The sequence below is a fragment of the Molothrus ater genome, chromosome 3, assembly GCF_012460135.2.
Source record: "Molothrus ater isolate BHLD 08-10-18 breed brown headed cowbird chromosome 3, BPBGC_Mater_1.1, whole genome shotgun sequence".
Lineage (NCBI taxonomy): Eukaryota > Metazoa > Chordata > Aves > Passeriformes > Icteridae > Molothrus > Molothrus ater.
Genome location: NC_050480.2, coordinates 59698025 through 59723366, shown reverse-complemented (window position 1 = coordinate 59723366; position 25342 = coordinate 59698025). Strand labels below are relative to the sequence as shown.

Sequence of the window (25342 nt, the reverse complement as noted above, 5' to 3'; positions counted from 1 at the left end):
AGTGCTATGGCAGAAAGATTTTAGTCCATCCTTGAGTATGATGCTGTGTGTACAGCTTTATCTGTTTGGAATAATTTGGCTGTTACAAACACATTTACAGTAAACCTTCATATACTCCAACCTTCAAATTTTTTTTCCATTTCTGCATATCTTCTTCTAAACATATGAGTGGGCTTAGACATCTGTGGGTGTCTCACTCCTCTTCTACTTCATTTTCTAAAATTTCACAATTGTTTATTCTTCCCAGCACTGTTCAGTCTGAATGCTAAAAGTGACATATTTTAAGGTTCTCCAAAAGTAATTTAGGCCTAATTTTCATTGCTTGTCCTCCCTGCTCCTTAATTCTACAAACTGTATAGCAAACTGTCTTCTGCTTGTTTTGAAGGTTCTTTCTTTGAGGGGCAGGAGGAGGGGAGCAATGTGTTTATCATCCTGGATATAAAAACTTCTTTAATTATTGTGTTGAAAAGTGAACTATAATAAACGGTTTGATGAAACATATATTATTTTCTCATTTGTTACTGACCATTGGATCACAGCAGAAATAACCAGTGCAAGTTGTGTTCCATTTGCTGATAGAGTTGGCAGCTTCTCAGTTGATTTTAATTACTAGCTCCTTACATAAATGTATTTTGGTCCTCTGCAGCTGCAAAAGAAGATGCTGTAAAACTGAATGAGACACTCAGAACTCAAGACAAGACTTTGGAGAAGAGTCTTCCAGAACTGCAGAGTGAGGCTGAAGGAATGGTCATGGAGATGAGAAATAGAGACCTCAGTGTGCAAGAAAAAATAGCTCAAGATGAGTTAAAGTGAGTGGAGAGACCCCAGTCTCCAACCTCCTAGTGACAATGTCTGATTCTTGTAAATGTGATTGTCATGTTTGCCAGTCAAGTTTTCTAGCTGAGGCTTACAGAAATGTGAAAGAAAGTAAAGTCTAATATTTTGTATCTGTTGATTTAGCATTTTCATTCTTGAAAATGCTTATATATGTGGAAAGCAATCCCTAGGAAATTATTTCCCTGCTCCGCAGGTACCAGCAACATTTTTAATTGAATTCTAATTTTTCTCAGTTTGTTTTTAGTTTCTGCTGCAAACCTGATGAATGGCTTTAGTACTAAAAATTCCATCTGGAAGCTTGGGGTTTTTCCGTGGAAAACTAGTTGGTCTAATAAAAATAATAACTGTCTGAAAAGTTTGTTCACTATAATAGACATTATAAAGACATAAATAGACATTATATCTAAACGTATTTTGCCACATTTAGAATGGTGTAGGTCAGAATAAACCATTTCTGTGGCATAGTTCACAAGCCTGCTGTTTGGTTATATAATTATCTGTAAATAAATGTATACATATAATTATATTGGCAGCTGTTTATAAAGCAATATGCCAAATGCTGAAAACTTTCCTGACTGAAAAAAATACTTGGCTTGAAGTTAAAAATTCTGGTAGTTTGTTACATCTATATGAGTAAGACCAGGCATATTTCCAGAGTTAGACTTTGCATAGCTCTTCACCAGTGCAAACATCTAGCAGGGAATCCAGCTGAGCAGGGACACGGTCCATTGAAGTTGTGATGGATCAAAAAACTGTCTGGGATAGAATTATGCAGGCCTGAAAATGTCAGTTATCAGGTGTGTGCATACTGTAAGGAGACGTAAATGGAATACAAAATTAGCTGAGAATTCCAAGCAGTTTAGAATCAGATTTGCACCGCCTATCTTAGACTTTATAAACCAGATCATTTTCTGGAAATCCTGCTAGTGCAGTATTTCTTCCCATAACTGATAGCTCTGCTTTCTGTTCTCTTGAAAAAGAATATATTGCAAACTTATTTGTGAGCAATGTTTTATTGCTTTTTCATCTGATTTCACTGAGTCTCTTCTATGCCTTCTCTACTCACACAAATAAATAAACCAGTAAAAAGTTGAGATGAGAAAAATTTAGCCAAACCTTTGAAAGTGCTGCCTGCAAATTTAGGACTGGCTGGAGAAGGGCCTTTCAAACAAGGTATTATTAGTCCTCAAATGCTATAGCTGACATGAAACTGTCAGACTACAATGAAATAATTTCCTACTCTAGCCCAATAACTAGAGTAGAAAATGCAGTAGGTGTTTTTTGAGGGACAGAATTTCTCTCCATCTTTCATTCTTCCTGAAATGTACAAAGTGAGTTTTTAAATTTCTCTGTATAGGAATACTTTTTATACTAAGGGATACATGAATATATTCATTGATTTCAAATAAAGTTTATGGTTTATCTTAAGGATAGGGTTACCTCTTTATAAGCAGTCACTGAGATCCAAGAAATTTTGGCAGCCAACTCAACAGAAGGTAAATTAGTCACTGTGCATTACAGGGTAGGGAGGAAAGGACCCTAGAGATGTTGTTTTCTGAAAATGCCTAATGAAGGAAAATGATATAAAACTCTTTAAATAGTGTATTAACATGGAGGACAGGATACACTCTGCAAGGAAGAAGAGTGAAGAAAAATTAATCATTCTTAGAACTCTGGAGGTACAGGTGCATGGATGTGGATCTCTGCGCTCCACACATGTGTGTACTCTCTGCAGACCCATTTGACATAGTTACTTTTGAATAAAGTAAGGCTCTTGCAAGCCTCATGATCACTTTGAGGTGCTTACACTTTGGTGAGTTGTCTTTTGTCAGTGATTGTATTCTGTTTTCAGAATTTTGTCCGAGAACAGAATGACAAGATTCAGTGGATTCTCTGCTGTGTTTTCAGTGAATTCTCAAAACTTAAATAAAGAAGAGAAATGAAGTAAAGTTTTCTTGTTTCCATAGATGGCAAAGCTTCTCTTACATATGCAGGTTTTTCCCTTATTTTCCTTCAAATTTTTCAAATCCAGGCTCTTATTGCCTTAAGGTACTGAAATGGCATATTAGTTATAATAATTTCTCTCTAAAAGAGCATATAGAGAAATACACCAGTTGCTGTTCTGAAGTGCCACGATTTTAATATTTATGAAGTATATCTTTCACTATTTTATAACATTCCTTCATGTTTTCTCAGATGCCACTGAGTTGCTATCAAGGGATGCTGTGAGCCAGAATTCTTTCTTTCTGTTTAGTATGCTGAGTAGCTTTATTTTTGTGTGACTTTTCCTTCCACTAATTTGTCTGATGGCTTCTGAACCTCTGTGAATTTCTATCATCCACTTTCCTGGGGGAATGAATTGCATAACTCAGCCATGCAGTGTTGGAAGATATGCCTCCTATGATTTGACATTGCTTCCTGATGTTTCTATCTTTGTTTTTGAAGAGACATGGGACAGTTGGTCACCTTATACATGCTATTCATGATGTTACAATCCTTATTTCTTCTCCTTCTGCTGGTAGGGCAATTCTAACATATTTAGGCTCTCATATGCAGTTAATGGGTTTTAATCATTTTGTTATGAGTTTCTAATCTTGTTTGTTCTCTTGCACTCGTTTTGAGCGTCCAGACCATTCAGCATTCCATGTGTTAGGCCAGATCTGTGATTGTTTCTTCTAAAACTTCAAGCATTTTGTATAGTTTTATTCTTAAAGCATTTTGTATAGTTTTATTCTTGTTCCAGGATAGCTTCTAGTGAAAGTAGCACAGCTTAAGCGTACAAGAGAGTATTTCAAGAAATGTGGCACAGTTCAGTCACACAAAAGTTCTAAAGCAAGGGATTACATGGAACAGATTGCCTCATACTTCATTAGAAAGAGCAGAGGGAAAATGCTCAACAGATCAGTATGAAAGTGCTATCTTAGGGGCAGCAAGGGAGAGTTTTGAGGTAGACTACTGGACAGATAAGTAGTTTGAACTGTGCTATGAGGCAAGGGAATAAAAGGAAAATCCATCTGTTTCATACTCTTCCTCCAGTACTGCAGTGTCATATGGGTGTCAAAATTTGCCAGAAGTGTAAGACAGGAGCTTCTTATAGAAGAATAATGGAGGAGGTATGAGAGAAAACCTGAATTCCTTTTTACACTTCTGTGACAGGGTGTCAATATTGGAATTTAGTTTTTGATTAAATATTTTGTCCTCAGAAGTTGTGAATTCAATATGTGAATAATTTTTTTCATCAAAACCAAAGGCAGAATTGATGGGAAAAAAAACTCAGAAAATCTCAAAACTAAGATAACAATTTGACTTCCCTTGGCTCCACTTCAGACTCTTCATCTAAATTATGTCCAGTGTCAGCATATCTTTTCCTCCTTGCCCATATCTTTTTGGTGTGCATTTATTTATATGTTTATTTTTAGAAGATTCCTAATGGAACTGACTACAGGCAGGCCAAATTGCAGGGTTTTTTCAGAAAATACAGTTCTTGCTTTCCACACTTTGGCATAATGAAACAGGAAGAAAAACTTAATCTGTCCTTGGTGGAAGAGTGATAAATTTCTTCCGTAGTTATTATCTATCCTACATATTCCTGTTTACTTAGGATTTTTCTTATCTCTAAAGCATCATTTTGGAAGTGCCTGAGGTGCCACTTTTTTTTTTTTTTCCTGCCCTTGACATATCATTGGATTAACACAGTGGTGTTGCCTTTGGTGAAACTGATTTGAGGCAGGCAGATGACAGTACTCCATTCCCTTAAAACTGGGGTCAGCAAAATCCAATAAAAATACTCCAGAGTGTATTTTAGATAAGCAAAATTTTTTTGACTACTGGAAGTCATAAATCCAAGGATCTAGGTTTGTTGTTTTTTTTTAATTTCACCAGAAAGAATTTACAATTTTTGACTGTCTAGTCTAAAGCAGTTGTCTGCTTCAAGACAACTTGAAATTGGTGAAATGTTTCAGAAAACTTCAGTTTGCCGATCAGATCTCAAGAATGGAAATTAACCAAAAAAATTAATTAAAAAAATAGTCTTCAAAGGAGAATATTTGAATATATTCTGCTTCACAAATAGGATCTTAGTGGAATTTAAAAACCTCTTTTAAGAGAGGGCTTAGAAACAGCTGTCCTTTCACTTTATTAAGCATGTGTCATCTTGAAAATTACTTTGAGACTTAATTTAATTTCCTTTTCTTCTATTTCATTTCCTTATTATTGAGACTATTCAGATTATTTGGTGTAGGGAATATGAACTCAGTGTCTTCATAGGTGGCAATGTATTTCAGGAATGCAGAAGATCTTTTGGACAAGGTGAAGAAATTATTTGGTGAGCCCAGTGAGAAAAATGAGGATCTCAAAAATGAGGTCCGGGACAAGCTAGCAGACTACCAAAGCAAAGTTGCTGATGTTCAAGATCTGCTAAAAGAAGCTGCAAGTAAAATTTGGGAGGCCGATCGTTTATCTGCAGTCAACCAAAAAAATATGACCATGCTGGAGGTGAGTGCTGACAGGTTTTATCCTCAATTACTTTGATTCTGATTAAAGATGGAACCTTTGCATGATTAAATATTGAAACAAAAATATAAGCCAAAAAAAGTATTATAAAAATCTAACTATATCTAATGTAATTTAAAGGGAACGTGTTCCTCAGAATGAGGAAGTGCACTGGCTTTCAAAAGCAGAATTACTCCCCTGCTTTATTGAAATAATACCATCTACTTTGTGGAAGGTACACTGGATTTATTATTCTGTGGGAAATTAAATTCAACCCAGTATAAATAGTCATGTAAAATTCAAAGCATGAGCTCAATATTTGAATAGGAGTTCTGTTAAAATCTTTGCTGTCATATATTTGCTTCTAGGAAACGTACCCTTTCATCTCCCTCTCCAACCCCTGGGAAGAAGACTGAAGGGGGTGTGTGGATATTACAGAGTAATAAATCAAACTCTATCCTCGGTAGTTAGTAGCTGTTATAAATGATCTCTCTCTCATAGAAGAGGGGTCTGCTTGTGATTTAATTTAAATTGCAGAGACTTAAAGAGCATATTATACTGTACATTAACAAGCATTTAGCCAAGACATAAAGAGCAGAGTCACCCTAATGAAGATGAATGTTTCAGCTCTGTATCTCAGTGAGCTTTCACCTCAAGTACAGTATAAGGTTAGAGTTCTGAGACCTCCGTTCACAGCAGAGATTTCAGTGCTTGTTTGAATTAAGGAAATGCAGTGGTCTGACGAATTTAGGCGATCTCTGTTCTGTGCATTTTCTTCTCAATGGTGGATGGGTAAAGGTTGGAGAAATTACCTGCTATTTCAGTTTAAAAAATATTCTCTGCATCACTGTAGCAGAGTGCTTTTCCAGCAGTCCTGCCCACAAGGCTACTATGGCTTCCTGTCAAACTAATCTGTGATACTCAATGGATCTTGCACAGGAAATTGCCAATTCTTTATTCAGAAGTCCATCCTTACCACACAATATGCAGTAGTTTTACTAATTGGAAAACCAGAAATCTTTAGGTTACTCCAAACCTTTTATTTTGCGTTCAGCAGTTGATGAAGTACCAGTGGATGGAAGTAGGAAAGCAGCAGAATATTTTTATAAATTTTTCATTCATTGTCAGAGGTGATTTACAAAATTAGGAACTTACACATCTGGGTAACAATTAGGATTTGTAACTTTCTGGTTTGTTTTGCAGTAGTACTTCAGCCATTACCTCTGTTAGAGAGCAACAAAACCTTTCCATGTGGGAGGACAATACACAGCTGGGAATGGGAGGACAAAGGAAAGATACCTTACATGTGCTTTATTCTTGTCACCATCTCAGCTCTGAGAGTTCAGAGAGTTGCAGAAGGGGCATTGTGGCATGGTGACAAAATGCAGTCTTGTACTGAGGTACTGGCATTTGAACTGTTCTAGTAAACAACTTGTCTTTTTCTTTGTCTGAACTCATCCTATAGAAAAGGAAGCAAGCTGTAGAAGATGGCAGACAAGATGTTGAAAAGACCCTTCAGGAAGGGAATGATGTCCTTGATGAAGCCAATAAACTTGCAAATGACATCAGCATAGCTGTAGAGGTGAGAATTTATCATCCTTACCAGAGAATTAGTACAACAAAACATCATTATGGAAGCAAAATAGATTAATAAAGTAAACTTAGTTTTTCATTGTATTTATCAATATTGAAATATTTTACTTGGGATATTTTTTTTCCATTGCTGTATAGCAGAAAAGCTAGTCTAGTGTATAAAAATTAATAATTTGGAGTTTTAAGTGATCCTTGGATTGCATGTGAGCTAGGTCACAATGTTTTAGGGATTCTGCCATTTATAAATGTAGTATTGATTGTGGTACTAACTTTATCTCTAGAATTAGAGATGCAGCAGACCCATTCACAGTCTCACTGCAACTCTGTAATCTCGGTATAGATTTGTCTGCACAAAAACTGTGTATCAGAAGGAAGCTTCAGAAATAATTTTTTGCCTGTGGCCACAATTTTAAGTCTAGACAGATCAGGGAGAGGATTGAAATCTCATTTTACATAATATTTTTGAAAATTCTGCCTTAAAAGTTTTGCCAACAGAGTTTGAGATCAGTGTTGTATCTACAAAAAAAAAAAAAGCTATCTTGAAGTATCATTGCAGCTTGCCATAATAAATGGAAAAATGCTCTTTGGAGAAGTGGAAAAGGAGACACAGTGAAACAGCTTTTTGGAACAGGAATGGCAAGTCTTCAAAAAACTTAGTTCTTACTGAGAAGTTTTAATAAGCAAAAAGATGTTGTATCCACTCAAAGGGTCCCGAAACATGAAACTTCTGCCACTTAATAGTTATTACTGTGGAGCACAGCAGCAATTTAATATAGCTATACATGCATCTACATTTAGGAAACAAATCCAAATTAGTCCATAAGCTTTAAACCATGCAATTCTTTAATTATAAAAGAAAAGCTTCTACTAAGCTCAAGAGTAGCTCTTGGAATATTGTTTATCTCCTCTCTTCTTTCCAGTCCAGCCATTGCTGTTACTCATTCTATACTAGTTCCCTGAAATTTTAATGCATGGGTAAGTTAAGATAATAGCCCACAAGGAAAGAAGAGACACCCTGATATATAGATACAGAATGCTAGCAATCAGAAATTCAAAGGCTTTTCTTTTGCCATTTTCAGTATGTGGAAGGTGTTGCAAATAAGATACAGCCAATGTCTGATCAGCTGAAAGACAAAATAGATGACTTATCACAAGAAATTCATGACAGGATGCTTCCAGAAAAGGTGTTGCAAGCTGAGAACCATGCGGGCCAGCTGAATGAATCATCTGCAGTGCTGGATGGGTAAGGCAGACATTCACTGGTAATGCTAAAATCATGAAGCAGGTTTGCAAAATTGCTTCACAGAACTTGAAGGGCATTCCTCTTCTTTGACATCTGTCACTGGGGCTATGCAAATAAGCAGTGGCATCTACAAGTGTACAACTATTGAGTTAGTCAATTTATGTATCTCTTGTAAGCAGTTTCCTACATCTTGTGATTCTTATAGGCTGCATGGACAGCAAGAAGTGCCCTCAGATGCACTGATAACACAGTTTAACTTATCATATGCTTGCTGCTATGTTGTGAAAAAAATAGCAATTCTTCTTAAAGAGCTCCCTACACATTTTCATGTGCATTTGTTAAAAACAAGTAATATTTTCCTTTTTAAGATGACCATTTTGGTAGGAGACTATTATTGTAATTTTTAAATTGCTAAATTGTTTACTGTCAGAAGTCCCCCTTAGTGATGGACAGTAATTTCTCTACCAGTTTCAAAACTCTCTCCCAAAAAAGTAGGTGTCCTGGACCAAAATACTTAAACCCAAGAACAGAAACTTCAGTTTCTGTTTACCACTATCATATTCCTGAATATAAAAACGGCAATGCCCTTCATTTATGTCACCACATATGACTTCTCTTTCAGAAGAATGATGCTATATAACTCATCATGAAAATAGTTTCCTGGAAAGAATATAAAACAAGCTTTTGTTGGTTTTTTGGGAATTTTTGGGGAAAAAGAGAGGGGTGTCTTTTGTTTTATTGCATTCTATGCACTTAGGAAACCAAGCCGTAAATAGTAAGTGTAATTTGCAATAGTAATACCCAGAAAGAGACCATGGATATTTTGCCTCTTGGACCTGTCCCCAGCACCAGCTTCAGAGTTTCATTACTTTATAAAAGCACTGCATGAAAAAAAGTATTATTCTTTAAACATCAAGAATATGCTACTTTTTTGCTGCTTCTATCTTTTAGATACTACCTGAAGACTTGAATATCCCAAAGACTTGTGAGCAGATGCTTAACACAGTTTTTTCTTACCAGCATCTGTAATTTTGAGGAAAAGACAGGAAATTAGCTCTGATACTTTCAAAATTACTGCCTTCATTTACAGTGTAGTTACACTACTGTAGATACCCAGTAATACATGTTTTAAGGTGTGCGTAAAATAATGATAGCTGTGGTTTCCTGGGTAAAAATGAATTTGAAAATGAGTGACTTTAGTGTCACACCCAACCACACATAAATATCTGAATACATGGAAGGTTGTCGTGAAGGAACTAAGAAAGAGAGAAAATGTAGACAAAAAAGATTTTGCGTCCCAGTCAAATATTGGCAAGACATGCTTTGAGACATAGCTTTTTAACTATTCAAAAGAGACCTTTTTATGGGTGTTTGTATGTGCTTCTGTCTTAATGTAGGTGACAGCTTGGTCTTAAGGAGCTTAAGGTAGTGTTTAAGATGTTGTAACAGCACTATGCATACCTATGTCTGATCCAGATATCAACCTCAGATTCTCAAAAAAGACAGTAAATTCCACAGAACCAAGGACATTAAAAATTATGTCTAAAGGCAGGTTGTTCAAAGTTAAAATTTCTAATGTGATACATATGAAGATACATATCTTCAAATATCTTCATGCGATACATGAAGATACACATCTTCAAAGGACAAAGAAATACTGTGGTGCTGTGTAATCAGGATAAAGCTGTTTACTTCATGCACTGACAAGAAATAGTTGTACTTTACAGGCATACACAGTCTCTATCAGTTTGAGGAATTAAAAAGTGTATCTATCTACACAACTGGCACTTGAGTGTCTTTCAGACAATTCTAAATTTGGTGATCTCAATTACTGTTTCTTCTTACAGGAGAGGTAGAGGGAGAGCCCTGTCTCTCCCATCACCCTCTAAGGATTCTAATAATATATTGATTGACAATGAGGATGTTCTCTTGAGTGTTAGAACATGGAACCATTCATGAACTTACCCTAGGAAAAAATTGTTATTTCTGCTGTGTACAAGGAAGCATTGGTATGGGCTTCTCCCTTGTGGCTAATTGCCTGCTCATGAGTAAGCACCATTGGTATTTGGCAAATTCAGTTTAGGTTTTCCTAGCTGGAAAGGATTTGAACCATGTTTCTAAGCAGTTCTTGAGGTACTTGCTAGGTAGCTATTCTGGGCTCTGCGTTTGGTTAATAGAGTATCACAGAAACTTGGGGTAGCCTAGTGAGCTCCAGCCATAGTTGAGGAAAGAGATTCACTTTTCCAAGGATGATGCAGAGGCAGCTCAGTCATGCAGTTTCTGCAGTAACCTAAAGGGAATCTCTCTCCCTCTATTAGCTACATGTTGAATCCAGGGACTATATCTTCTGTCCACTTTGTCTTTTCTGTGGCATTTTGTAGAAATCAGTGAGTAATTGATGTGAGGATCAGAGCCCAGCTGTCACAGTTCTGCAGAGAACAGATAAATTACTGGGATGAATTGTCCTTTCTTACACACACACTGACTTAATGACTAGTTTATACAAGCTGGAACAGGTCCAACAGGAGTAATCTCTGTCTCTCTCATATTGCCATACACCTGCATGGCTAGAGAATTTCCCAGAGAGGCAAAAATCCAAGTTCAGATCCATTCTTATCCAGTTCAAGTGGACATTTTAGTCAATTTACACTTTATTCTTAAAATCAACATAGGCATTGGTCATAAAGGCTACTGAGATAGTTGTCTTCAAGTTCATTCTCTAGGTGCAGAAATTCTTTGTAGAAAATGTTTTAATATATCATACAGAGAGAGTGCAAGAAAAGTTATTTCCCCAGCCTGCTGACTAGAAATTTCCCTAGGAAGGAGTCTAGCTGAACACTGTCTCTGCACCAGCATGTACTAACTGTATTTAATCTATTTATAGCTATCAGAATGGAGTATTTCATGTAAATTGAACATCACGTTCAATATGAAGCATTACTGCCTATATTTTTCATTTTGGTCAGCAAAATTAACATTTAGGATTTGTTTTAGACTGTAAGATCGCCTTAAAAACTAGCAATTCTGTGTTTGGCAGCCAGACCAAGAAATTAATTTTTCAGAGATTCTACTTTAAAACATGTCTGTGATGATACTTCATGTTCATACAGTGCAAGTTTCCTCAAGTTGCCTGGCTCAGCACATTGCCTAGAAACCCACATGATGAATATGTTACTTGTATTAGAGCATTAAGCACGCTGCTATCTTTTCTCAGTGTCTGGTCTATTTTTATCTCACAGAACTTCTCTTTTAGTGAACATTGTTCTTTATGTCTTTCTGCCCAGATGAAATATGAATTCCGTTAAACACATGATGCCACATCTCCTAAAATCTCAAATGTAGTGTTGCTCTCTAAACACCTTAGAAATAGCCTTAGAAATACAGGCTGTTTCAAAATGTAGGATACTCTGTTCTGTTGAGCTCTGGCAGCAGGTTTAATGCTGTGTTTACTTTTCTCATCCCAACAGAATCCTTACTGAAGCAAAAAACCTCTCTTTCAATGCCACACGTGCTTTCAATGCTTATACTAACATCAAGGATTCCACAGATGAAGCTGAAAGAGTTGCCAAGGAAGCCAAGGCTCTTGCAAATGAAGCTATGCAAGAGGTAAGGAAAATGAATACATTAAAAAGAAGGTTTAGATTTTTTGTGGAATGTGCTACGTGTGATCCCAGATCCATGTTTTGCCATCTTAAAACTTTATGTGAAGACCTGTGCCATCAAACATTCTTGGTTTTGTGATCAGAAAGCTATGCCTCTGTCAGAGCTACATGTACCTTCAGACAGTCCCTATTTGTTCCTAACTCATGATCCTTACTTTTGTTCCCCATTTTATTTACTATCTTTCCTCCTTCTGTCTTCCACTTTTTGGTCCCTGTGTATGGCTCAAGCCAACAGCTTTGAGTCAGGAGCCATCTGATATTCAATAGTGCAAGTTTAGATGTGGGTAATACATTCATTAAATATGAAGAACTCCATACCTTAATTAACTCTTCAACTTCGTTCCCTAAAAATGTTTGGAGGCACTTCTCTGCACATCAGATGAACTGCATGCACCTGACCAGAATTCTAGAAATGGAGAATTGTAGGAGGGGAGTGGAAATTTTATTCACTTTGTGACCTCTACTGGTTTTTGCAGAGAAATCTTATTCTCACTATGAGGTAGCACCTGTAAATTTCCAGAGAAAATGAAGAGAACTTTTAAAAATAGGATTGTAAGGTAAAGTCATCTTTCCACCCTGGGTCACAATGAGGATCTTGGCTCTTTGATGTTTATACTGTGAGCAGAAAACATTCTGAGCATAGCCAAAATTATCTTTTAGGTCAGATATCAAAGGAGTTAGTGGCTAATTTGCGGGAGTCGGTCAGAGACCATCTGGCATGCCCTTCACATGCATACAGAAATGTGAGGCAGTGACAGTATAATATGAGAGTGCCAGAACTTATATTTGATATAGAAACATGTAGATGAGCAGAAACAACTCGTAGTTACAGCACTTGTACATGAATAAATGTACATGAATAAAGGTAGCTTACAGAGAACTACTTCAGTCCAATGCATCATGAGAATAGCAAAATGAATCACATGCTGTGAAGCTCTGTATTCATCAGAGGGATAAAGTGAAGGAGCCACTGCCCAAAAATTTGTAGGCTGTTTACGTTTTCAGTGCTTCTTCAAATAACACTAACTACTGTATTTCTCTCTTAATGAATAAAATCACCCCACACATTAGTATGTGCTAGTTCTCTGTAAAAAGTTCTTTGTTTCACCAGAATGCCTAATTACACCACAGAAGTAAATAAGGGCCTGGCCTTTTTGTTTTTTCCTTCTCATTAAGATTTAATATGTGATGTCTTTTTCTCCTTTGACAACTTGGAATGAGTGAGACAGGCAGCTGTTTCAGGGATTGAAAAGGAGAAAAAAAAGACACATAGAGCAATAAAGAAACAAAGCTAGCAATTACAGGATGATGACAAAAGTATATATATCACTGGGTGATTATAGCATAGAGAGAAAGGGGATTGATAATTTAAGTGATGGAGGTCAAGATGGATGATATGATGTAAATAGAAGCAAGTGAGTAGCAAGGAAAGAGATGGAAATATTAGGGTGATGCTTTCAGCATCTACTTTGCATGTATTCATTAGAAGGAGCTTGGTTTTTTTTATGAGCAGTGTATGTGAAATGGGGATCTAGTTGATGAAGAAGAAAATTGAGGCAGCTGAGATGCCTTTTAAATGTGATTGACTTGATATAGAGGTCATTGGTGGTTTGCCATCAAATTGCTGCAGAGCGATAGATTTAGCTGTTATTTTTTATATGTTCATTTGAGGGTTTTGAGCCAGATTTTAAAAATATGCCAGCTGTGAACTACAGTCATCACTTCTTCATTCTGTTTCCTTGTTTGTATTTAAAGACTGTTGAATGGTTGCTCTGCCTAGGTGAAGAGTTTAACTGGTAACCAGGTAAATCAGGGTCTCACTTTCTGGAGGTCCCAGGGAGCTTTTAGCTGAGCTTCAGCACAAGACCAGGAATGTACCCTCAGTCAGGGCTGTCTGGAGCACAATTGCTCAAAAGGTCTCCTAGAAGGCAGCATAAGCCCCTAGAAAGTGCAATGCCAGCTTTCTGAGAAGTTGCTCTGGGGACCCAGTGACATGATGGAGATCATGTCTTTCCCTCCTTTTGAAAGATGGAGCATGTTCTCTTCTGTATGCGAGCTGCTGTGGATGCTTGTCTTCTGTAAAAGACTCCAAGTTCCAGCTGTGAATAGATAATGGAGAAAAGTGCTGTAGCTCACTTTGCATCCCTGATCCTCACCTTTCCTATTCACCAGGAATAATGTTGGGCAGGGGGATGAGGGTTTCCCAACAGCAATGAGCTGGTGTATGAACCAGAGACTGTATGGACAGGTTTTGGTTTTAGGTTCTATCCTCTACATCATTGGATCAAATTATTTACAAGAACCTTAGTGATATCTCAAGGGTTTTTTGGTTTTTGGTTTGTAATGGGAAAATGACTTAATTTTCAAATTAATCTAATGCTGCTAAAGCATGAATTAAAAGATGCTCAAAATCCATCGCGATTACAAGAAGCCTGATAAATTACTGGAAAAAATGTATTAAAAATATGACACAAAAATTCCTCCTGAGGTCTGTATGATGGATTTGCTCTCTCCTTTGAAAGCAATATAAATTCATCAGAAATTAGAAATCTTTAGCATTCGGGCAGTTTCAGCATTCCATTACTTAGGTAGTAACTGATAGGAGTCAGGTTAACATATTCTGGTCTTATCTCATAGATCAGAATAGTAGTTGTACACTATATACTAAAAAAGTGGATTATTCTTAGGCTTTTTAGAAAGGACTTACAGGCTGGGGACTGTAAGAAGCACAGGGGACACATTGAGTGTTTAGGGTCCTGCTTTCTTCTTTGATTTTGACTTTCTTTGTAGGCAATGCCCCAGCACCTGTTGGGTGTCTAGATTTCCTAACATAAAGCTGCCTAGACATCCTTGGCAGGATGTCCTGAGGTGCAAATCATTTTTGGTATCCATCTCCAGGACTAGTAGAAATGAGAAATGAGAGTAACCCTATTTCTTGCATAGGAGGAAACTGCACAATGTAAGTATATGGGAAAAGAAAATCATTCAAGAACAAGGCAGAACTATTTTTAACTGATTTGAATTAGCACTAAGCCTAAAAAACCTTGTACCTATGTAAGTTCTTGTGATCCTCAACACTGCCCCAGTGCATTTATGCCTCTAAACCATGACCGAGACAGCACTGTTTGGGTACATAACATGGTCCCACTTCTGCCAGAACATGAAGCAGAGGTTCAAACTACACAGGGTTTTCATGGGGAGGGTAGGGGCCATGAAGAAAGGTACAGGGAGAGGAAGGTACTATATAAAGATTATTGACATTTTGGAAGAGACAGAATTAGAACAAATTCAATTCCCGAGACCCTGCAATTTTCAAATTTATTTTGAATCACAATCTTTTTTTACTTTTTTTTATTCTCTTTTTTTTTTTAAAACAGAATTTGTCCCAATTTAGAAAACAACGTCAAAGTCTGTTGGCTGGAAATCCTAATAAATTATAAAAATTATAAAGTGGTTCACTGTGACCCAGGCTTGCCACAAGTGTACAGACTCACCTTACACAAAATCATAAAATGTTCGGGTTTTAATTACTGACTGCTTCATGACTTGACATCTCATGGACCACATGAAAAACTAGTAAAAAAGTACATTTCTATCAGATGTCTTAATTAATCCTCATTTTCAAGATTGTTTTTTAAAAAATTAAAATAAAGCTTTTAATTAGTACAAGTTTATTTCTCTCTGAAAGGGCTCTTCTAGTATTAACTTTATGCTGAAACCTGTTTCTGACTAATTGTCAGCACTTGCCCAATTACTGTCCCTGATTTGATGAACTTCTTGGTATTGCATTGTAAATCTGGCCTTCAAACTTCATTGTATTGACTATAAGCTGCTTCAACAGCCAGTCAGCCATGCCTAGTTATCTAATAATAACAATAACAACAACAACAATCATTATTTTTGAAGTCTGTGGTCACAGAGTGATCACACTCTGGATTCTGTTTCTAGTAGGAGAAGAAATTTAAAAGTATTATCTGATTTGACAGGTGCATCTGTCACAAAATCTAGCCAAACATTCTTCCTTCAGGAGCAGTCTTTTGCTTCACTGGGCAGTTTTTTGATTTTTTTTTCCTGTTTTCTTTTTTATATTTTTCTGTTACCAGTGCTGCTTGTTACTATGTGGTAGAGAAAATCTGTAAGAAACTAATTTTTTTCATCTTTTGAATATATATGTTTTTGTTGTTGAAAGGAATGTGTACATAGCTTAATATTTCAGGTGAGCTTGGGAAATAGCAGTGATGTGTGCCTTAGTTCTTAAAGTCACATAAAAGCTTGTATTTACATCTCATCTAAATAGGAATTCTTTAATAGCTATATCCTTGTGACATGGCAACATATATACCGTGAGATATCCCCTAACAAAAAGCTTGGTTCTGAATTTTGAAAGTATCCAAAGCATTCTCTAAGATTTTTAAAAGAAGAGAAACAGCAAGTTCACTACATGTTTTTTACAGTGTCGTTGAAAAACATCAGAGCTTCAGCAATATGTGAAATGTCACTTATGGGCTTGCTCATTATAAAAATGATGAATAGCAATAATAATTGTGTCATTTAATTGACACACAGTTAATTTTTGAGTATATGTATCTGCCCTGGAAAATGAAAAGTAGCTTCTTCTTAATTACACACCAGTTACAAGGCTATGACCCATGACTAATACAGAATGTTATCTTGCTGTCAGGAGTATTCTCAAAGAAATGTATTCAGTATGATGTGTGACCTGAGTTCAGTCTTACAAACTGAGCAGTAAGTGGTTCAGAACCTGGAGCATTTTCTACTGACTGAAAACACTAATCTAATTTAGAAAAATCATTCCAGCTATTGATCAGTCTCTGCACTGAAGGTAGAGATGGATGTTTTTCAGGAGAAAGATCTTTAAGTAGGATAGGAGGATGGTAGGATAGGATGAAGGATGGTAGCTTAGTAAGAAAATTCTTTCAGATTAACTGCAGTTTACCCTTCTTTTAAGACTCTATTTCTTGTTTCTTTACTCACCTAGCAATTATAATTCTTTAATTTAACCACAGATGAATCTCAGTTGTCATTATTAGAGTCATCAGATCCAGTCTGGCCTCTAAAGTTTCTGTAGCTGCAGTTGGAGAGAAATACTGTATTTCATGGTGTTCTGTCCATAGCTGGAAGAATAAATACATATTTAAATTGAAATATATTTTGTATGTTGGTTTTGGACAGTTTTGCTCTCAGAGTCAAATCTGTTTCTTTAATACTGTAAGCATTGTCTTTCTTTATTGATGTAATCTCTCATATTCCAAAGGGGATCTGACATTCAATTAAAAAAAATTTTAGAAAATTTTAGATTTTTTTTATTTTAGTTCTGTTAGACTAATGTTATGGCTATGGGATGTAATTCAGAGCCCACTGATGTGCACGTAAAATGTAAGTGACTGTTCACTTAGATCATGATCACATGTCTTTTATGACCTCAGACTTTCTTTTTTGACACATTGTTTTTCTCTGTCTGCAGACGTCTGGTCCTGAAGGATCCCTGAAGGATGGCGCCAGGAACTCTCTCAAGAAAAGCTTCAGGGTCCTTAACGAAGCCAAGATGTTAGAAAGTGATGTTAAAGGTATGTGCAGTATATGGCATTCAGACCCACTAAATAGAGCAAAAATATTTTGTGAGACTGTTGTGCTTCTGGTATGAAGAATCCATATAGGAAAAAACTAGAATTCATTGCCTGATTTGAAATTGGACAGTGTATCAATGAAGAAGATTCTCCTCTTTTATGTCCAAGCATTATACAGGAATTCCTGTTCCTTCTCTCCTTTTCCTGGACAAGAGGGCTGAGGAGAAGGGAATTTAGGTCTTCTCTTGCTAACTACAATAAAGGCAAGAAAAATTGCACACAGTAAATATTCAAGGCTGAGTTTTAAACTTTTCACAGAGATGATGCATGAATCTTCCTCATCCTCCTAGCTTAGTTAAACTAAGAAACTAATAAGAAACTTGTTTCTTATTAGAAACAAGACAGATTTTCATAATAGAGCCCTGCCTTCTATGTTTTGGCATACAAAATTCTCTTTTGCCCCCTGGGAGATACATTAAGAAGAACATACAGCATAAAGGAGGTGATCCATGCACCTTAGTCATCTTTTGGCTATTTACTGCACTTAAATTTTGGCAGCTCTATGATTTCCAACTGCAGAACTCGTTAACAAGTAAACACAATGTTTAATAAGGTCATAAAGCATAATGTTTCATAAGGTCATTAATTGCATTTCATTGTCATACACTGTTTGCAAGTGAAAAACATTATTATTTTCTTGTAGCCGAACTGAGGGAAAGAAATGTGTCTGACTTACTAGTAAATCTTGGGTGTATATTTAGGGTCTTCTTTATTGCAATTCTCTACTTCCAGATTCAGTACAGATTTAGGGCTGGAGGAACACATTTCAGGAAATATGTTATAGAAAATCACAAGACTATTGGAAGAGGCCAGTGTGCAATTTCAGTAGCAGGGCTGAAGTGGAAAAAAATAGAGATGCTTTCTGGAATGCAAACTGCTGCAGCTTGTCATGGCTGGTGTACAAAATACACTAAAATGGCTGTGTGAGGCAGTCTCTCCCCTGCCACAGCACTCCAGTGAGCACACTCAGCACCTCAGAGTGGAGTCCAGAGCTCTCTGTGCCCCCCAGGCAGGTGCAGTGGAGTAAAGCACAGTGCCCTGTTTTCAAGGACAAATTAAAATGGTATCTCTACAAGGATGGACGTGAATTCCCTGTGTCCACACAATTGTCCAATTTAACCCTGAAACAATATAAATTACTGCAGAGAATTTTGAAAAAAAGTTATTTTCCTGTTGTACCAGTGAAAATTTAAGTTGATAACAGTTTCATAATTCAGAAGAAATGTCCAGACAGTCTAAAGATTCATAAAGCAAACTTAATGCAGGCAGGCAGCAATGCTTAAAATGCACATATCAGATATTTGTCTATGTTTTTGCCCCAAACTGAAGGGTAATGAGATGGAGCTTTCTGTAATGCTCTCTGTTACACCTTAAAGTGCTTCATAAAGACAAACATTCCAAACTTGAACAGTATGCCTTTTTATATCTAATAAAACATGTCCATGTTCCACAGCTAGACTCATGAAGATAGTTAAAATTGTGCCCAGAATGCAGATGTGTAAGAAGAAAATGCAACGACATACTTCTATTCCCCACTCTGCTTTTGCACCAAAGTAGTGATATTATTAGTATTGTGAATAACATAGAACATGTGTTATTAGTATTATGAACTAATTCTTTCTGGATGTCTTGATTTTCCCACGAGAGAAATTGAGAGTTCAATGTGAAACTAATAGAAAGGTATTTTCTTAGAATCTTTATAAAGCCACCCTTTCAGAGTCTCAGCTGGAAGTGCAGGTTGGCTAGTGGGCACTCTATAAAGATCTGGTAGACAGAACTAATCACTAGCTTAAAATTTCTCTGTCTGCACTACAGGAAGTACATTAGTTTAAGTAATGAAGACCCATAAACCACTCAACTAATATACACTCCAAAAATCCAGTCTGAGCCGTGATAGAGATGGGAGTGTTTTCTTCTTACATTATGACATTCCCCTGATTTGTGGCCAATTACCTGAGTTATAAAATGGCTGTTAATCATAAAAATGTTTTATATTACCACCAAAGACTGCTGAAACAGTCCTTACAAAGCAAAGCTTGTGACAGAAGCTATTAAAATGAAGATTTAGTTTTTTCTCTCTCTGTGGGGTTAGAAGTTAGAAAGAATAAACCTGGTGGGAGAAGCAAAATCTATATGTAGTACTGTGGCTAGGAAGAAATTTTGAAATTTGGCCTATCAGTGTAAAAATGCTGCTGATCAATGAAAAGTGAAAATGAGATACACAAACTCCTCTCCAGCTAGAGACTGCTGTCAGGTGGCTACTGAAATTCTGCTAATGTAATTTCTTTTGCTTAAGCATTGACAACTTGAGGGGGATGTGTCTTGTCAGACAACACGTGAATATTTTTAGCTAAAACATTTTCCAGCTGATAGGCAACATATCCAGCTTATAGATCCCTTGTTTGTGTATTCTCCTCTGAGTGGTCTTTCTGCTGACCTGGTATATTGTATTCACCAGATTATGGCAGTCAGTGCTGAAGGTACTTTTTTAAAAAAGTTAAACTTAATTAGCTGCATTTCTCTAGTTACATCTCTTTCTCCTGTTTGCTCCTAATGCCAGTTTCTAAATCTTGCTTGGTTTAGAAAAAAAAAGAATCGGTTTGTGACCCATGTTCCTCTTTATAGGATGAGACTGTGGGGAGCAGGAATGCTATTTGGAAGAAGTAAAGCAAAGATAACAGAAAGGGATGTGTGTAACAGTCAGTTCATTTCTGCAGTCTCCAGTCAATAAGAATAGATGCATTTGTTGCTCCTTGTAGATTTCCAGCTTCAGTCTGGTTTTGGGATACATGAATTTAGTAGCATAGCCTCATTGCTGTTTTCTTGGACAGTTTCATGTGGAAAAACTGCATTTGTCCATACTGCCAAAGATACCTGTTTCCACTATGTTCCTCTATATGTTTGTTCCACCATGATGGTGGCACATCATCATCAATTAACCAGTGTCACCTATTTATGTGATCTGCTGAGACTTGTAAAACCCTGTGTCTCTCGTAAATGACTGTATAAACAGTAAGTAACTAAATTCCTGAGTTCATCTTAAGATGAAATATATGTGCACAGCATTGTTTGTTTTCATTTGACTCCATTCATGCAGAGGAATAAGGGATGATGCTTTATCCTGTAATGCTTTGTTTAATATGAACAGAAATTGAAAATCTTTGTTCAAGTTAACCAAGCCAGCAAATGCAAAGGCCAATACATGCAAAGTCCTTCAGGTTCCTGCTTACTCTTTAGGGTTTAGTTTCAGCAATGCATGACTAGTTTTGCTGATTTGAACAGTGCATTTATTGGCATCTTGTGCAGAGGTGATCAAGTGAAAAAACCAGGATTGAGATAAATTTCTCATGATACTACTCAACCTACACTTTAATGAGAGTTGACAGTGCCTGGCATCTTTCAGTGCAGACCTACTAACCTCTTCCAAGTCTGACAGGCTCTAAAGATTGTAGCTGCCTGTATTTTGACAAACTTCAGCACCCAGCTGGAGGATCTGGAGGATTTTGGGCCTTCAAATCATTGTCACAGTTTTTTTATAAATGCTAATAATTAAAGGATGTGGAAAAGCTGACATGAAGTCAGTTCAGTTTGTGATTCATGCAAGAGATTAGCCCAGTGCTTAGTGAAGATGCCATCTGGATTACAAGATAAGAAGTTACTTCAAAACAAAACTTAATATCTCTGTGAAAAATGAACAATTTCCTTGAAAAGATGACATGGAACATAAAATCTCCTCACTTCCCCTTGTGTAAAAGCCTCCCTAGGAACACTTATTTATGGTTTTATTATTGTAACTAAAAAAACCCCTACCCACAGTAAAACTGTATTTGAGGAATAAAAAGAAAAAATGCTAAACAGGTAGAGGCTCAATATTCAATTTCAGAATTTCTAGGGAAACTTCCCTTGTTAAATTCCATAAAAAACAGTTTGCTGCTATGGTTACAAAGCTGTAAAGAGAAGTCTGGAAACATGATTCTTCAGAAATATAACTGGGGGATAATTAGCATGCTGGACAGGCAGAGTAGAAAGGAAAAAAAGAGATTAGTTAAAAGTATGTTACAAAGTTAGAACACCACCACCATAAATGAGTCAAACTTCTCAGAAATATTGACACATTTTATAAACACCAACATTCCACTAAAAATACCAAATTATCAGGCAGACCATAATTTCAGAATTAAATGGTGGAAATAAAAGCAGGTTTTTTGGAATTATTATTTTTTAACAGGAAAAGAACTCAGATAAAATCTCAAGGCACACAAGACCAGAATCTCATTAATTCATCCTGGTTTAACAACATCATGTTACAGGTAGCCTCCTTCAGCAGTGGGGACATAACCTGCCATTTAAAAATAAAGCTGTTTTTAAGGAGAAGAGTGACCATATCATATATGCAATTCTTCCAAACTTTATTCTAGTGTTAACTGTGCCTCTCACAATTCACACAAATGTCCCTTTCTTCTGCAGAGCATTTTGCAGGAGTGAGGGCTTATCTCCAGGCACTCCTACAGTCCTGTGTGTTGCTCTAATTTAAAGCAAACAGATTTCTTCGTCAATGACATTTCAAAAGGTCTAACAACAAAAGTATAGTTCTCATTTAAATTCCATGTGCTGTTTCAGCCAGCTCTAGCCTTGGAAAATTTAATTAATAATTTCTTGTAGGCAATATGAATTTTGTTTGATTTTTCTCCTTACAAATTGCTTCTTGCACATCTAATTTTAAGAAAACATACTTTTTTTAGAATTTGTGGAATGTGAACCATGTAGGTGTTTATTTTCAATAACCTGTCACATACCTGAAGGTCACAGTCATAGCTTGTCATCCTGAACTCCTTTTCTACAAATTATTCTTCTCTTCCAGCTATCAAGCTCAGTGATGTTAAATTAGTTTCCTAGTAGGATATGCCTTTAAGGAAAGAAATTACCAGCTGTCTGTTCCAAAAAGCTTCATATTGATACAGAGGAATAATGAGAAATGCCCACTACAGTAGTAGTTTAAGCATTAACTGCATTTCTTTGTGTCAAATTTTACTTCTGAATTTTGGGATCATGTCAGTTTCCATAGCCATAAAGCTTAGCTGGGATCTCAGTTTTGAGATTGTTGCATTGCTCGACTGGATACAGTTCAAAGGGCCCTGCATAATTTTTATTTAAAGTAAATGCTGAAAAATAGGAACTTGCTTGTAAATGAGGACATCAGTTTCAACTGTGATGTACTAAATATGACACACCTGTGCCTTTGATTTGCACTGGTCCTTTGATTTGAACCAATTCTTAACTATTCATGTTTTTTACTAGGTGGGTGTTTTCCCAAAGAATTTAGAATGTTTATTTCATAAAAATCTGATGTTACTGTATTCATCTCTTGTTGACAGTTAGGAATCTTGTCTTTTCCTTGGATGTTATGTCAACATCTTTGAGAAAATCCAAGAGACCTAGGCTCTGGCCACTCTAATTGCAACAGCAAGCTGGCCTAATGGATCTTGGTTCTTTCACACCACATTCAACACATTCAGCTCAGGCAACCACCTTAAGAAGAAAGGCAGTAGCTTAATCTAGGAATCAAAACTATGACTAACATCACAGTTGTTGAATCTATCAGTGGATCATTGTGTGAACTTGCCTAAAACATATCATAACAAGTTCTTTCCTCAGCACACCTTTGAAAAACCCATATTAAGTATATATAACAGAACAAGGAACTCAAGCATTTAGATACTATGGAAGGAGGGAACTTAAAGAAACTGGAGAAGATCATCAATGAACCCCACAAGTTCTGCTGGACTTCCTTATTTACACAATTTGATATAATAATGAAAAATGGCTTGCTTGTTACTATGCATTTTAAATTATATGCAAAGAAAGGATAGTGAAAATAAAGAGTTAAAGCTTCTGTATCATATGCATTTTTTATAGAAAGGGGTGATGATCTGAACAGCACACAGAACAGGCTGAAAGATGCTGATGAGAAGAATTCCATTCTCTTGAGAGCTTTGAATGAAACCTTAGGAAAGCTGTCAGCCATTCCTAATGGTAAGTTGGAAAAGTGTTGCAACATTTGACTCAGTTGAGCTCTTTTGTTTCTTTTTCCATCACTTAACGTTTGTCTCATCAATTTTTGCCTGTGTCACACTGGGTCTACTTTGACCACTGGCTGTTATAAAACAGTGAGCAATGTGAGAGAGAAAACTGAACTGAAAATATTTACATTGTATCAGTCAGAATTTTGGGATGGTAAAAGGTACCATGCTTCTGCAGGTTGCAGAGGGTTTCTGAAAGAAAATAGTTATGATATCAGAAATTATGATACACTCCGAGACAAATAGTCTTCTGTTTATATGTGAAAAGTCTTTTTGAAGGTAATCTTTAAGGAAAGACTATAATTTCACCAGTGTAGTTTAACCCAAGAAGAGTAAATCTTACTGACTTTACAGGAAAAGCAGGGTGAAATTTGCTGGGTTTTGTCTCACCTTTCTACCCCACTCTCAACATTTCCAGCCACTGTATGTTGTTGTACATCTTTTTTAGCCTGTAAATTGCTTGGAACTGGAACAGGTTTTCCTCAATAGACTCTGAAGTGCTGCACTCTTGTGACCCACCCTGAAGGCAAGGGTGACTGAGGTTCTTGTTAATAGATCCCTTGGGGTGGATTAGAGTGAAATGACATTGAATGACCAGTGTAGATAGATAGCTAGGTAGATGTATATGTACATGTATATATACATATAAATATGGCAGGTTAATTTTAGAACCATTTGGTTGCAGTAGAAAGGAAGTATGTAGCCATTTTGGTTTTTAACTATAGAAATCTGACAATATAAAAAGGAGAGGAGAGTTAGTGGAGAGGAAAGATACTACACATATGGATCCATCAACAAGACTTGGTTGTTGCAATTTATCTGTCCCTTGGTCAAAGTGATGGTCACAGTCTTGATCCATCCAGGGTGGGGGAAACCCCACACAACATAAAGTTCAGTGGGTTAAGGTACCTTCAGGTTCAGGTGGGAGCTCCCAAGTACCTCCCCTGGAGGGTAGTTTTACACTGTTTGATGCAGCACTGTGGCTCATATGCTGTCCTCTGGTGGAAGGCCCCAGAATTGAGTCTGGGGTTTTTGGTGGTTTATGACCCCTTGTAAGACATCTTCTTACTTCTTACATACCCCCAGTGACATCTTCTCAGAAGGGATGAACACCTCCAGGCCTGTGTGTGAATGTCCCCACACACGCCTCCAGGCAGGCGAGTTTTACACCACAGCCAGTGGTGTAAGGGAGGATATTGGCATGATAAAAAGCATCATTATCCCAGCTCCACAGGATTTGCTTCTTATCTACCTTTTTCCTAATCTGGCTCAAAAAAAAATCTCCTTGCTGGACAATGGTCGCTTTGTTTTGGGCATCCTCTGGTGATGGGTGAGATACCTGGGCTGTTCTTATGCAAATCAAAGGTTTCATCACCACACATGCAAAACTCTGCTCCTCCCCTTAATTTAGGAGTTATCTGACCTCAGCATAGCAACCTGCTGCTTTTGCCAATGGACCGACTGCTTGAGTCATTAGCCTCCACCATTTTAGTGTTTCACATATGCACATTTGTCATTTCCTGGCAGCTTTTATTTTTAAATGTAATACTCATTAAAATCCCAAAGTCCTGGGATGTTAGCTACCTTTGCATTGTGATAGCAAGGGACAGGGAGCTATATCTCACTTTCATTATAACAAATAGTGAAAGATAAAATGAATGTTTTAAAAAAATTAAATGTTTAGAATCAATTTATTTTGCTATGAATTTTTTTTCAATGAGCACCTTATAAACTGAAGTTTCGCCTTCAGAAAAGTCTCTGAAGAAAATCTTTATTCTGTCTGATTTC

The 25342-nt window shown here is 36.7% G+C and overlaps 1 protein-coding gene across 1 annotated transcript in view; it reads left to right on the top strand.

Annotated features, from left to right (window-relative positions):
- LAMA2 (laminin subunit alpha 2) overlaps positions 1-25342 on the top strand; it is a 334914-nt gene that overhangs the window by 262048 nt on the left and 47524 nt on the right. Inside the window, exons 36-42 of the mRNA XM_054514228.1 lie at positions 647-809; positions 5121-5331; positions 6794-6910; positions 8001-8164; positions 11632-11770; positions 17312-17414; positions 23391-23507. Of these exons, the coding sequence (XP_054370203.1) occupies positions 647-809; positions 5121-5331; positions 6794-6910; positions 8001-8164; positions 11632-11770; positions 17312-17414; positions 23391-23507 (1014 nt within the window). The remainder of the gene's footprint in view (positions 1-646; positions 810-5120; positions 5332-6793; positions 6911-8000; positions 8165-11631; positions 11771-17311; positions 17415-23390; positions 23508-25342) is intronic.